This window comes from Rhinatrema bivittatum, chromosome 3 (assembly GCF_901001135.1).
Source record: "Rhinatrema bivittatum chromosome 3, aRhiBiv1.1, whole genome shotgun sequence".
NCBI lineage: Eukaryota > Metazoa > Chordata > Amphibia > Gymnophiona > Rhinatrematidae > Rhinatrema > Rhinatrema bivittatum.
The window spans coordinates 569,210,165-569,223,932 of NC_042617.1; the positions used below are offsets into that span (position 1 = coordinate 569,210,165).

Here is a 13,768-nt window from a genome sequence, read left to right on the forward strand (position 1 = left end):
GCTTCTTACAGCCAAATAATAATTCAGGATCGGCAGCAGCATGTGAAGTGGTTGTGATGACAGACACATTTTTGCTTCTGACAGAACGGTGCTGCCATTTCTGAAAGACGAACGTGGCCCAGATTGGGGGAGGGGGCGAGGAAGCAGCCCAGGGGTTCAGCCATGCAGGAGACCTGGGTTTGACTTCCAGGTTCGGTGTCTGCTGTCAGGGCCACCTCGGTTTTCGGGCGTGGTGTAGGCAGTCTTCGCTGCCCCCGTGGGGAGGACTTCTCAGTGGCCCAATAGCGACTCCTTGTGGCAAGACTGAAGGTGTAGACATACCGGGTTGCATAGGGAGCTGTGGTCTGTGACTATTGGTTAAGGATTGTTGTCACAATGGGTGGGCTAGATTGGGGGACTGGGATGAAAGGCCTAAAACTGCCAGGAGAGGGAATCTCGAGTGGTAGTGATTTAAGGTTCATGGTACCATAGCTTAGTAGAGACTGGTTGCAGTTGATCCGGAAGAACAAAGGGTTAGGATAAACTGTTGACCAAGAGAGCAGGATGGCACAGATGGGAGGCCAAAATTAGAGCAAATTCACTTTTTGGCAGTGAGCCAATACTGTTGGAACCAACGCTAAGGAAAGTCTGTGGCAACGCAAGCCTTTACAAATCAAGCCGCATGCGTCACTGGAATGTATTTGCTACTTTGTGCCTCTAAGCCATAAACAAGATGGGTTCACAGAAATTACTGTCATGATAACCAGCTTACTGTGGCTAGGAAAACTGTGATGTGCAGATATAGATACCGTATATATGTACATTTCTATGTGGGGTTAATATTCAGCGGCATTTAGCCGGCTAACACAAGTTATGCCAACTTTTCAATATTTTCTCCCGCTTTTCTAGCTGGAATACGTAGGAACATTACCAGATGGAATTAAGTTAGCTGGTGAACTCTGGCGGCGCAGTAGAGTTGTCCTAAAGATAGGCAGATAAACTGATCGGGCTACCTTTAAAACAGCTGGCTATATTCAGTAGTATGGCGGTATGAATGACTGCTCCAACAGAGTTAGCTGATATGTGTATCTGGCAAACTTTGCAATTCAATCAGTGACTGAATATTCTCATTCTCTCTCTCTCTCTCGTGTCTGTCTAGTTAGTCCTGTAAACACATACACACAGAGGATATTTTTCAGAGGCTTTTACATGGGTAAAGAGTTTTCCTCATGTGAAGTGGCCAGTTTAAAATTGTCCCCCCTCAGTGTTGGTCAGAGAGGCTGAGATGAGGTCAGCAGGAAAACAAGTATATATGGTGGTTTAATTTTGACGTCATGCGTGTGTGAACCCTGCAGAGAGTTTCCCTTTGGAAACGAGCTTGGAGGTTCGTGAGTACTTTAAGCTGCCACAGGGACTGTGAAAGTTTCCACCCACTCCCATACCATGTAGTAGCCTGGTCTTTTCCAGTGCCAAAGCAAAAGATATTTTTTCAGAATGTCTTTCGTAGGAGTTGGGGGGAAGTGGAGAAACAGCTGTGTTGTTTGGCCTGCATAAATAACGCAGTGAGTTGGGTGAATTTGGTAGAGGCATGATTGAGTATTTTGGTGCAGGTTAGCAAAAAATAAAGTATTAACCCAGAGCAAGAATGTGGTGCCTGGGATTATTTGTTACCCTGCCCAGTCTGTGCACCCTGGCTGTGGCAGTGACTGTCCTTCAGTCAGAGGCCACAGACTGTGTGTGGCTTGTTACAAAATCTGCTAGGAATGAACTCGGAGTCTGACCATTAGGCATCCTGCCTGCCTGGGCCCTGATTCTCCTGCAGGCCCAGCCTTGAGCAAGACGATGTTATTCTCCTTGGTCTCTGCTCACCACTCCCCCCCACTACAGCTAACAAAACACCCCCACCCCCTGCACCAGTATGACTTACCTGTAATAAGACGTCACATATCCCACCTCTTAAGTGAATGGAGCCCTTGTCACGGCTGCTGTGAAATGTATGGACAGTAATTACATGCAAAATGGCATCTGAATGCTTAATGTTCTCACTAAATGTCCCTGCAGCTGATCTCCTGAGTGTTTTTATCTTTAAAAAAAAAAATGAAAACGGAGGATGGTGGACAGTAGGGGAAAGGTATAATTGTCCCCCTCATCCTAATATCATAATGATTGTCAGGTAATCTTCTGATTGCCATAATTAGTGACTTCAGAATCTGAAAGCTGTTGTTTTTAGTAATACACTTAGTGTGTGTGTGTTTAAGGCTGATGGGCTGAATTTCCCCCCACTCATCCAGAAGAGCAGCCCATCCCTCAGGAGCTTTTGGGCTTCACTGCTAACTATAATTAGTTGGGTGATCAGCTTCCGGTTCAAGCTTGGCAGGGTTTCTGTGCACTGCCCAGTTTCTCATTTTCTAAGTAGCAATGCCAGGTTTAATTAAAAGATGCACTTAAGTCTGTGTGTGTGTGTGGAATAAGGGAGTATTTGATTCTGGCAGGCTGTAGTTTCCTCTCAGCAGCGTGAAAGAATGCAAGATGAAATAGGCTTCTGATCAGAATTAGTGATGCTTGTATCCAGATATGTCTCTGCTCATTTTACTTCACCCCCCCTTACTTTGTAAGCCTTTGACAGGAAGGTCAAATACCGTGCCTTCTTGTAAAACCGTTTTCTTCAATCATTGCCTTTTAAACATGAGGCTTCGTGGCCTTGAATGGAGAGCTCGGAGCTGTGAGTCGGGAGACATCTCGGGCTCTGATGCAGCTCTCCTCCTGACTTAGTTTGATCACCTGCAACATTTTGTGAATGCTTTGTACAGTCCGTGCACTGAAACAGTGCTGCTTGGCCCTTTTGGCTACCTACGGGTTTCTGTAGAGGTGGAAAGCACTATTATTGTTTTGTGATGGACAGCATTCAGGCCAAGCCTCCTTCGGAAATGTGTTCTGTCAGTGGGGCCCGGTTCCTGTTTCTCAGACTGACTGGGATTGCTAAGAGTGAAAAGGCAGCCTTCGCAGCCACTGGAAGGAAGCCAGCAAGATGTCCAGGCTACGTTTCCCAGTGCCGAAGAATCGTTCCTCTGCCAGCTAAGACAGGTGGAGAGAAAACCCTGGAGCTATAGGGCTGAAGTGGGAAGCCCCAGCAGTAAGGAGCTGCTGGGCCATAACATTAAAATGAGACCTGGTTTTATTTGTGAGTCAGTGGGTTTCATATAACATGAAATACCATACATGTTTCATGCCTTTGTTTGACTTTTTAAGGCCTCTTTAGAATCCGATCCAAAAATAGGAACATACCATGTAAATTTCTATACAGAGCGACCACCAAGAAATGTAGTGAAAAAAAATGTGCCATGGTGTTGGGTTTGCATTAATAAGAATTAACCTTGAATCTGAAGTTAATGGAGGAAAAAGAGAGAATGCCTGCAAGGTATAGGGCTTCACAAAACACTTCTTGCCCGTTTGGAACGTGAAATAAAAGAAGTAAAGCAGGAATTAGTCTCCAGACCAAATTTGTCTTCTGTTCCCCCTAGAAGGATGTTTTCTTCCCTTACAAAACATCTGTGGGGCATGATCCGGGTTCCCAGAGATGTAAATCAAACCGTGAGACGTGGTTTTCTCTGGGAAGAACGTCTCCGGAGGAAAAATAATCTAGCAGGCGGTGCCTGCAAGCTGGATCCCGGGGGCAGAGCAGTGGCACTGGAGAGGAGAGTGCTTTCTGTGTACACTGCAGCAGTTGAGTTGATTTTTGTTATCCTGCAGGGCTTTGTTTCCCCTTCCCTCTCAGCATTTTTACCATCTGATAGTAAAACCTATTATTCAAGATAAACTTCCTTTCTAATGTGTTTGCACGATAAGAGCACTCCCCTAGTTAGAAGGAATGATAAGCTGTCGTTAATAACACAGTTAAGTAAATCATACTCTGTATTGTCTGCTTGATTTTGGACAGCTTGTATTTTATTTTCTCTTTTTGTTAATGAGAAACTCAGGCCATTTCTTTTGCTTTACTTTTGTCAGCATGGACCGTCGGGTTTAGAAATTCAGCAGGACGTGCCTGGGTTACTTTAGGACCCGCACTTTTTCCAGTCTCGCTTACCTGGATACGTTTTTAGCGCTCGGTATCGGTGCTACCCGGCTAAACTGCCCAGAACGCACCCTGCCCACCCTCCTCCTTTATAGCCGCCTAAACTTTACCCAGTGAGGGGGAGAAGCGTTCACTTAAAGGCCTTTGTCCAGGTGACTGAAAAGTTACCTGAACCAAACTCCTTTGAATATGGGCCTTGCAGTCCATACAAGCGTAAAGAACCCAGATAAATGATTTAACTGCATTTATGGTGAAAAAGTGGTTTGGGGTGACAGAAATGCCGCCGCAGACTTTATTTGATTTCAGCCCTTAAGTTGTTTTTGTTCATTTTCCATCCATAGAGTTAGAAATTGATCGATGATGATTGCTTATAGTGCACTGTACCCAATGCCATGCAAACCCAAGTGATACAGCTGGAGCGCAGGTTTATAAATGGTACTGAGTTTGTGCCAAGGTAAAAGTCTTGTTGAGGATGTGTGCACCTGTGTAACCCTGTGGAAAAACTAAGGTTTTCAATCTTTCTCTCTCTCTTTTAGAGTGAAGATTTCCATATATACACACAATACTGCACCAATTATCCAAGGTAGGAGACCTTTCATCAATCTGTCTCACCCCTTCTAGGGAGGAGGGTTCATGGTGCAGCGTAAAATAATCTAAACAAGGGTGATTTCCCACGGGTTATTTGGGAACAGGAGTTTTCAAAGCGCAGTGGTGGTGAAAGACTGTATGAAGGAAAAGCTCAGTGAAGCGAGAGGTCTGAATTTATTGTGGCTGGGGATACTTACATACAGTCAAGGGGGAAGTTCATTGTATTCCTGTGGAATTCTAATGTAGTTACTCATTTCCTTCAATTCAAAAAAACATATATAATCTATATCTGTCTCAGGACATAAGTATCAGTTCCAGCTTTCAAGGCAATGATTTGTTGACGCAACCTGCAAGGTGCAATTTACCTTTAGTTTCTCCAGCATTGTCTCACTGTGCAGGTATCAAAATTAAAAAAATATTTAATCGTTTTGGAAGTAGGGAATCATGTTATGAGATTTGTGTCACAACAGAGTTTGTTTAGAGAAGAGAATGCCTTCTAAAGAAAAGCAAGCAGGCCATGGAGCTTTCTTCTTTGCAAAAGTAATAAAACAGCACTGCTTTTATTAACGAGGTAAAACCCAACTGTATGCAGCCAGCGACTCTCAGAAATGGGAAACAAGTACCGTGAATACTCGTGAATAAGTCGAGAAATTAGTCTTAAAATTACTCTTGAAAAACAGGGTCGCCTTATCCACTGGTCGGTGCTAGCTTCCTCCCCCTCCCCCCACCCCCACCCCTCATAATTCTTCTGACTCTCCCTGCTTGTTCACTTCTTTCCTCCCTCTCCCCCTCCTGATTCCTGAACTCACCCGCTGCTAGCAGGATGACAATGGGAGTTTGGGGACATCCCGGGCCTGGACTGCAGCTGTGGGAATGACAGGAGAGGTTGATCTGGCTGCCGTGGTCATCACAGGGGGAGCAGGAGGAGTGTGATTAGCCGTTTGAGGCAGCCACGAGGGTCCCATGCCCCGTGGCCGTAGAGAGAGAGAGTGCCAGCCAGCCTGTGTTTTCCTGGGTCACGGCGGTGAAGAGCTAACGCCCACGATCGCGGGTGAACCTGGGACTTACCGTAACTCGCCCGTTGCAAGCAGGATGACAACGGGAGCTGTGGTTGTTCAGATGCGTTTTCCCTTCTCCTCCGCGGGGTCCCAGTGTCGCGCTTTGAACCATATTAGGAGCTACCACCCAGGAAAAAGATCTAGGCATCATAGTGGATAGATAATACTTTAAAATCGTCGGCTCAGTGTGCTGTGGTGATCAAAAAAGCAAACAATGTTAGGAATTATTAGGAAGGGAATGGTTAATAGAATGGAAAATGTCATAATGCCTCTGTATCGCTCCATGGTGAGACCACACCTTGAATACTGTGTACAATTCTGGTCGCCGCATCTCAAAAAAGATATAGTTGCGATGGAGAAGGTACAGAGAAGGGCAACCAAAATGATAAAGGGGATGGAACAGCTCCCCTATGAGGAAAGGCTGAAGAGGTTAGGGCTGTTCAGCTTGGAGAAGAAATGGCTGAGGGGGGACATGATAGAGGTCTTTAAAATGATGAGAGGTCTAGAACGGGTAGATGTGACTCGGTTATTTACACTTACGAATAATAGAAGCACTAGGGGGCATTCCATGAAGTTAAAAAGTAGCACATTTAAGACTAATTAGAGAAAATTCTTTTTCACTCAACGCACAATAAAGCTCTGGAATTTGTTGCCAGAGGATGTGGGTAGTGCAGTTAGTGTAGCTGGGTTCAAAAAAGGTTTGGATAAGTTCTTGGAGGAGAAGTCCATTAATGGCTATTAATCAAGTTTACTTAGGGAAATAGCCACTGCTATTAATTGCATCAGTTGCATGGGATCTTCTTGGTGTTTGGGTAATTGCCAGGTTCTTGTGGCCTGGTTTGGCCTCTGTTGGAAACAGGATGCTGGGCTTGATGGACCCTTGGTCTGACCCAGCATGGCAATTTCTTATGTTCTTATATGGTTCTAAGCTCACCAATCAGGCCCTCTCCCGGCACACAGCTCTTCACCGCCGTGACCCAGGAAACACAGGTTGGCCGGCACTCTCTCTGCAGCCGCAGGGCATGGGACCTTCGTGGCTGCTTTGAACAGCTAATCACGTTCCTCCTCCTGCTCCTCTGTGATGACTGCAGCAGCCAGATCATCCTCTCCTGTCATTCCCATAGCTGCAGCCCAGGCCTAGGATGCCCCCAAGCTCCCATTGTCATCCTGCTAGCAGCCGGTGAGTTCAAAGATCAGGATGTGGGGGAGGGAGTGAACGAGTGGGGACAGCCATGGGGAAGGAAGGACCCAGGAATTGTCCTCAGAATAATTATGGGGGGGGGGGGAGGAAGAGGAAACTAGCATCGACCCATGGATAGCCAATAGGGAGGGAGGAAAGGAGTGAAACCACTGGGGATAGCTAGCAAGGAGAGAGAAGGAGTGAACCACCGGGGATAATCAAAAGCCCTCTAGGTTTTACCCTAGACTTATCTATGGCTCACACTAATTTTCTTACTTTTGTGGCCCAAAAAATGCCCTCGACTTATCCACGAGATCAACTTATACACAAGTATATACAGTAAGTACGCATACAGAGCAGTATGGAAGCCTTAGTAGCTCAAAACAGTTCAGAAGTAGCTACCTCTCTTTGGAGATTCAGTAGTAGTTTATCCCTCTTTGGAGATTTTTTTTTTCTAGTACTTTTGGGGGTACAGAATATTTATGTAATAAATTTGATATACTGCCTAAATTAAATTTCATTAGCCATAGTTTAACAATAAAATGCTTTGGTACACACACATTTTTTTTAAATTTTATTTTCATGTAGTCTGTTTTTCACTATTTTTAATTTAATTTAGTATTTGTATTTCACTTTTCGCAGATGGTCAGCCACTTCAAGATGGATTGCATAGTGGAGGTTAGTTAGGTTAGAGCATTATTACAGGTTAGGAGGCATTGGGAAGTGTAACATTACATGCAAGTTGGCATGCATTGTAGCATGTTCATACACCAGATGACAGTTATGATTTATCGAGTGCAGCTTATTAAAATAATTCAGTAATTATTTGCAATTGATTCAGCAATTATTTACATTTGGTGTGCATATTACCTGCAGCGGTATTTCCCAGCCCTGTCCTGGAGGCACACCTAGCCAGTTGTGTTTTCAGGATTGCCACAATAAGTATGCATGAGAGAGAGAGGGCTGCATACATTGGAGAGCCAGTGAAAACTGTATGAATTGGGATCAACTGATCAGGAGCTTGCATTCACAATATCCTTATTAGTTACAGCTCCCACCTGCTCAAGGTTACAGTCATGTCAGGTTATGGACTAGGTCTTTTTCTGTGGTGGTTCCCAAACTACGGAATGAGCTGCTATTTACAAAGATCTAATGTGGTTCCAGAGGAATCTAAAGCCATGCTTGAGGACAACTGAGGTCTGTGGAAAAAGACCTGACCTTAGTAGTTAAGGAAGTGCTTGATGCTTTGTGAGGTATGGGTGATAGGTCTGATCACAATGATATTTTATTTTTATTGTTGTCGTTCTATACTTTGTAGTGGTTTTTATTGTCTTTATTTTATACTTTTTTAGTGTTTTGTTTTGATTAGAAGTATTGTTCCCATTATTGGTGTATGTATTCTTCTGTGTTATTTTTTGTACATCATTTTGGGCAATTTTTTAGTAAATAAATAGCATTGGGAATCCCATGGATATAACTTCAAGTCCTGAATTGGAAATATATAGGGAGTTAGTGCAGGCGGAATGGGGATTCAGCCCTGCCTTAGTATTTTTTTTCCTGAAAGTAAGGTAGCAAGGCTCAGGTCATGAGGTAGTAGTACCTTGTTCCAAGTTTTGTGATGCTTAGCAGCTGAAAACACAAAGCCTAGTGCAAGACAATCTGGCAGAGGAGGTGAGGTGAGAAGAGCTCTTTGAGAGGATTGGAGAGCTCTTGTGGGGATGTAAGAAGAGAGAAGTTGGGAGAGATACTTGGGTGCTTGCTTATTCGTGCACTTGTAAGTGTAAGTGAAGAGTTTGTTTCAAACGATTTCCATTTCTCCAGAAGGTGTTCTCAGTTCATCACCTTTGCGGTGCCAGTATCGCTAAACTCTGATTCTTTTCTAATGGTAAAAAAATGTTCTAATTGTGCAGAACTACCACGCTAAGGCTGCCGTAAATATCCTCCGAACCTTCGGTACTTGGGGAACACTGACCCAAAACATGGACATTTCCTGTGTGCTTGCAGGTCGGTGGCCGTGCTGACAGAATGTATGAGGAACAAGAACCTCGCCAAGTTCTTCCGAGAACGGCAGGAAGTTTTGCAACACTGCCTGCCCTTGGGGGCCTATCTCCTCAAACCTGTCCAGCGGATCCTGAAGTATCACCTGCTTTTACACGTAAGCTGCCTGCGGGAGGGGCTGCAGGAGTGGTCTCGCTCCCGTGCCGGGCTCCTGCTGATGTCAAGGGAAGAGGAGGAGACGGCAGGCAGAGCAGTATTCAGGAAGAAAAGATGGGATATATATATATCTATAATATAGCGTGTGTGTGTTTGTATACCTATATAATATTTCCATATATATATAGATAGATATACAATATCAGAAATTTTTCAATTTCGAATAATCATGTAAAAATGGCATAAGACAACTGTTTTAGTGAAATGGGACCAATGCGTGGACGTTAAGTGGGGGTTATTTTCTTATTCTGTTATGCTGGTGTTTGGGGAATAGTGCACTGGACTAGATTAAATCCCAGGCAGGACAGTTGTATGCAAGGTCTCTGAACAGGAAGGGGGAGTGACTGAGGAGACAAAAATGTAGAGCCATCTTCGCTCCTTTGTTTGCAGGGTTCTTAGAGACGGAGTGAGGATCCCCTTGTAAACTTTAGATCAGGTGAAACAAGACAATTCAGGAAATTGAATTACATTGTAGATTGTAAGTGAAGACCAAATGCAGTATGGCAGGCCCCCTGGTCCACCACCAGATGGCCCTAGATCTTTTGTCAAGAAATAACATCTCAGTGAGGTTTCCATTCCTTTTCACCCCCTCCCAACCTGGAGGCCTGTGATTGGTTGTGAGGTGATCAGTAATCGCAGTGTAGTTAGCCTTTGGAGAGGCAACAGTTTTTTTTATTTTGGTTCCCCTGCTGAGTTAGGCCCAAATCCCAGTTCAAGGCGTCTTGTTTAGAAGGGGGCTCCTTTCGGTACACTACCTGCCTGAGAGGGCCTGCTTCGACATTTTTTGGGTGAGAGAGGGATTTTTGCCAGATTCTTTTTTTTGGACTTTCATTCTGTGGAAATCCTGCTACATCCCCAGTCCTGGGACCCAGGGGTTGAAGACCTGCGAGTCATCCCTCTACTCCTCCTTAGGGGAGGCAGTGACAGCACTACCCAATGTGGGATTTTTTAATGGATAGAACGTATCCCGTTTTTTGAGATTGGGACTGTTTAAACCGTGAGCCCTTTTAGAGAAGACAACCCCCCAGACCCACAGGAAAAGGGCTGGAGGCCTGTGAGCCTTTTTCTGCTCCCTAGAAGAGGCAAGCCCCAGTGACAGCAGAACATCTCAGCCACAGAGAGATTTGTGAACATGAGAAGGTTATGCCCATTTTGTCGTGCGGAGGGTTTTTTCCCCCCCTTCCTCACTGAGAAACAGGGCTGGGACAGCCAGCTTCCCATCCACCACAGACTTTCTCTTCAGAGAAGTCACAGACCTCTGAAATTCGGGAAGAAGGATCAAGATCATGGAGACCCTGCACAGGATCTCCACCCAAAGGGACCAAGACCCAGGCTGGGTGACCGAGATGTAACAGTTGGACTCGGGTAGGACTTTTCCCGGTCTAAGGGGAGTCCCTACTTTTGAACACCCAGTAGTACATTGTCCTGCTTGTTTGTCCCAGGAGCAGCATTAAAGTTATTAAGGAAGAAGGAGCTAGAAATGCATCATTGCCTGGGCCATAAGCTTGACCTTTCCCGCCATAGAAAGGATCCACACTTTGGGACAAAGAGAGAGATGGGAGAAACGCTAGGCAGAGCAGCCCCAGGGATAAAGTTAGTTTGTGTGCCCTTGGGAAGCAGAACTCCCCAACAAAGTGTTACAGCAGTAACATGATATACTACACAAAAGGGATCAGTTAGTTTCCAATCGAAATCCGTATATAACTAACTGTATAAAGCGATCAAAGGTTGCCTTTGTTTTTAACACTGTTAAAAATTATACTTTATTCATGATTCATATAAATTGTAAATTATTTTAGTATTTTATATCAATTTTTATCTACAGAGACAAAGACCTCAGAACTGGTTTAAAAAAAAAAAAAAAAAAAAAAAAAAAGGGTCTATATGACCTCTAATTTTTCAAACCAGTAAACTCAATCACAGGTCTTTACTCTCTCTTATTTTAAATTTAAAATAAAATGTGATTACTTCAGACTCGTTTCTATAAAAGTCTTTTTATGACAATAAGTGTTTTCCACCGGTTTTTCTCACATTCCTATCAGAAAATGGTGCATATCAAGAATTATATTCTCCACAAGTTGACACATTCCCTGCGGGAAATAATGCCGAAAGTCTATTACTTAAGAAGGTCCGGTTTGGAAAAATAGCCATTTTCCGATAGGAATGTGAGAAAAACCGGTGGAAAACACTTATTGTCATAAAAAGACTTTTATAGAAACGAGTCTGAAGTAATCACATTTTATTTTAAATTTAAAATAAGAGACAGTAAAGACCTGTGATTGAGTTTACTGGTTTGAAAAATTAGAGGTCATATAGACCCTTTTTTACCAGTTCTGAGGTCTTTGTCTCTGTAGATAAAAATTGATATAAAATACTAAAATAATTTACAATTTATATGAATAAAGTATAATTTTTAACAGTGTTAAAAACAAAGGCAACTTTTGATCGCTTTATACAGTTAGTTATATACGGACAGCAGTAACATGAATCAGATCTGTCCAATCCATTTTTGTCCTATTGGATCCCTTGGGTGCTGCCTCTGATACTCTCTGTGTCTCGCATAGGTGAAAAGAGGGACAGGAATCTTGCAGTAATTGCGGAAACCTGGAAGAGCAGTGGCCAAGAAGTCTCTTATGTCTGCGCGCGCTGTGCCTTAGTGAAGTACTAGTTGTGGGAAAACTGCAGTGTTCCCAGTATGCATGGGGTATTTCTTCAGTTCCAACGAGCCGGGTACATGATGGATTGCTTTCTTTATAACTCCAACCCCAAGGCACCTTAGGCTCAGTATTGGCCTTGTCAATACTGCAACAGGTTGGAAAAGCAGGCTCAGAATGCTTCTTTATCGATGTCTTTTTATCAGGAAATAGCAAACAGGCTCGACAAGGACACGGAGGGCTACGACGTGGTGCTGGAGGCCATCGACACAATGCAGAGAGTGGCCTGGCACATAAATGACATGAAACGGAAGCATGAGCATGCCATCCGGCTACAGGTGGGCACTCTGCAGCTGTTAATTCTTTGTTTTCATTTATTTGTAATGCAGTGAATTTGATTTTTTTTTTTTTAATTTCTTTTCTGCCTACTACATCCGCAGCCTTGTTTTTTTGTGGACACAATTGCTTCTTTACCGGTTGTAATGCCTTTTATTGGATCAGTGTACGAAAGATCCAAAGCTGAAGGGATGGTACGTGAGTTTTTGAGACGGGGAACCAGCTTGGTCTGGAAAGCTCCATGCATCACAGCGTTTTTTTGGATGAATCTTAAGTTAGTCCGGTCAGTGGTATTACAGCCGCAGCCTTTCACCAGGATTAAAACAGCCGATAGAGACCCTGCTGGGTGCAAGTCATCCTATTCCCACCATTTTATCTGGGAAACCGCGTCCCAAAGCCACGCATCCTTCTCTGGGTCGTTGCTGCGCTTACTGCGGAGGGCTCGTCCCTGGTTTTCTTGCCCCAGACTTTTGCCTGCCTTGGTCTGGTAGGGACGGTTTTTCCGTCTCGCCCTCCTGAGGTTGAAAAGAGGATCCCGAGTTAAACCCGTCTTCCCTCGCTGGTTACCATCCAGCAGGGAATACCCTCTGCCCTGCCAGAGGCATCAATCCAGGCATAGATGGTCTCTTCCAAACCAAACTGGGGTGGGCGTAAGGGGCACAATTTTAAAGCCCCTGAAATAGGAAGGAAGCTCCAAATTGTACATCTGGTGGAGGGGAAGGAAATCTTCCTGCCTTCATGGTTTTTTCTGTCATGCTTGGTAATGGCTAGGTCCTTTCCCTCGCTTTAATTTCAATCTCCTATCACTGCATTTCTCTTGGTCCCGTCCCCCCCCCTCCTGTGTTCTTTGTTTACAACTTGACTGGCTTCCTTTTTCTGTTAATCTTATATTCGTTCCTTGTTTCTTTGGGGTGGGGGTGGGGTCTCCGTTTGTCCCGCATCTCAGCTCTCCTGCTGCTTGGCCTCGTATATCGGTGCGGCATCCTGACCGCCCTGCAGATGTTCTTGGCTACCAGATTGGCCCCCTTCACCCGCACATCATTTTTGAAACAAACCTTACTTGGAAAGCAAACCAGAGAATGGGTATAAGGGAAAATATCTCTGAAGCATAGAAATGACGGCAGAAAAAGACCCAGTCTGCCCAGCAAGCTCCCACACTTACCGTATTTTTCACTCCATAAGACGCACCTGACCATAAGACACACCTAGGATTCAGAGCGGGAAAATTTAAAAAAAAAAAAAAATGGTGTGCTAAACCGGCTCTGTTCCCGGGCATCTGTGCATCTTATGGATCAAATTAGGGTAGGGCATAAAATGTTTCTTTTGTCCCCATTCCCCATCCTAACCCTTTAAATTTAATTAACTACAACCCCCACCCTCCTGACCCCCCCCCCCCCCAAAACTTGCCAAAAGTCCCTGGTGGTCCAGCGGGGGTCCGGAGCGATCTCCTGCACTTGGGCCGCTGGCTGCCAGTATTCAAAATGGCGCCGATAGCCTTTACCCTTACTATGTCACAGGGGCTACCGGTGCCATTAGTCGGCCCCTGTCACATGGTAGGAGCACAAGATGGCGCCGGCTGTCCATTGCTCCTACCATGTGACAGGGGCCGACCAATGGCACCGGTAGCCCCTGTGACATAGTAAGGGCAAAGGCTATCGCCGCCATTTTGAATACTGGCAGCCGACGG

The 13,768-nt window shown here is 44.7% G+C and overlaps 1 protein-coding gene across 2 annotated transcripts in view; it reads left to right on the forward strand.

The window, feature by feature from the left end:
• The window catches only part of PLEKHG1 (pleckstrin homology and RhoGEF domain containing G1), a 390,662-nt gene that overhangs the window by 319,050 nt on the left and 57,844 nt on the right, over positions 1-13,768 (forward strand). For both annotated transcript variants that reach the window (XM_029596546.1, XM_029596547.1), the window contains 3 exons: positions 4,588-4,634; positions 8,882-9,032; positions 11,952-12,083. In XM_029596546.1, coding sequence (XP_029452406.1) covers positions 4,588-4,634; positions 8,882-9,032; positions 11,952-12,083 — 330 coding nt within the window. The remainder of the gene's footprint in view (positions 1-4,587; positions 4,635-8,881; positions 9,033-11,951; positions 12,084-13,768) is intronic.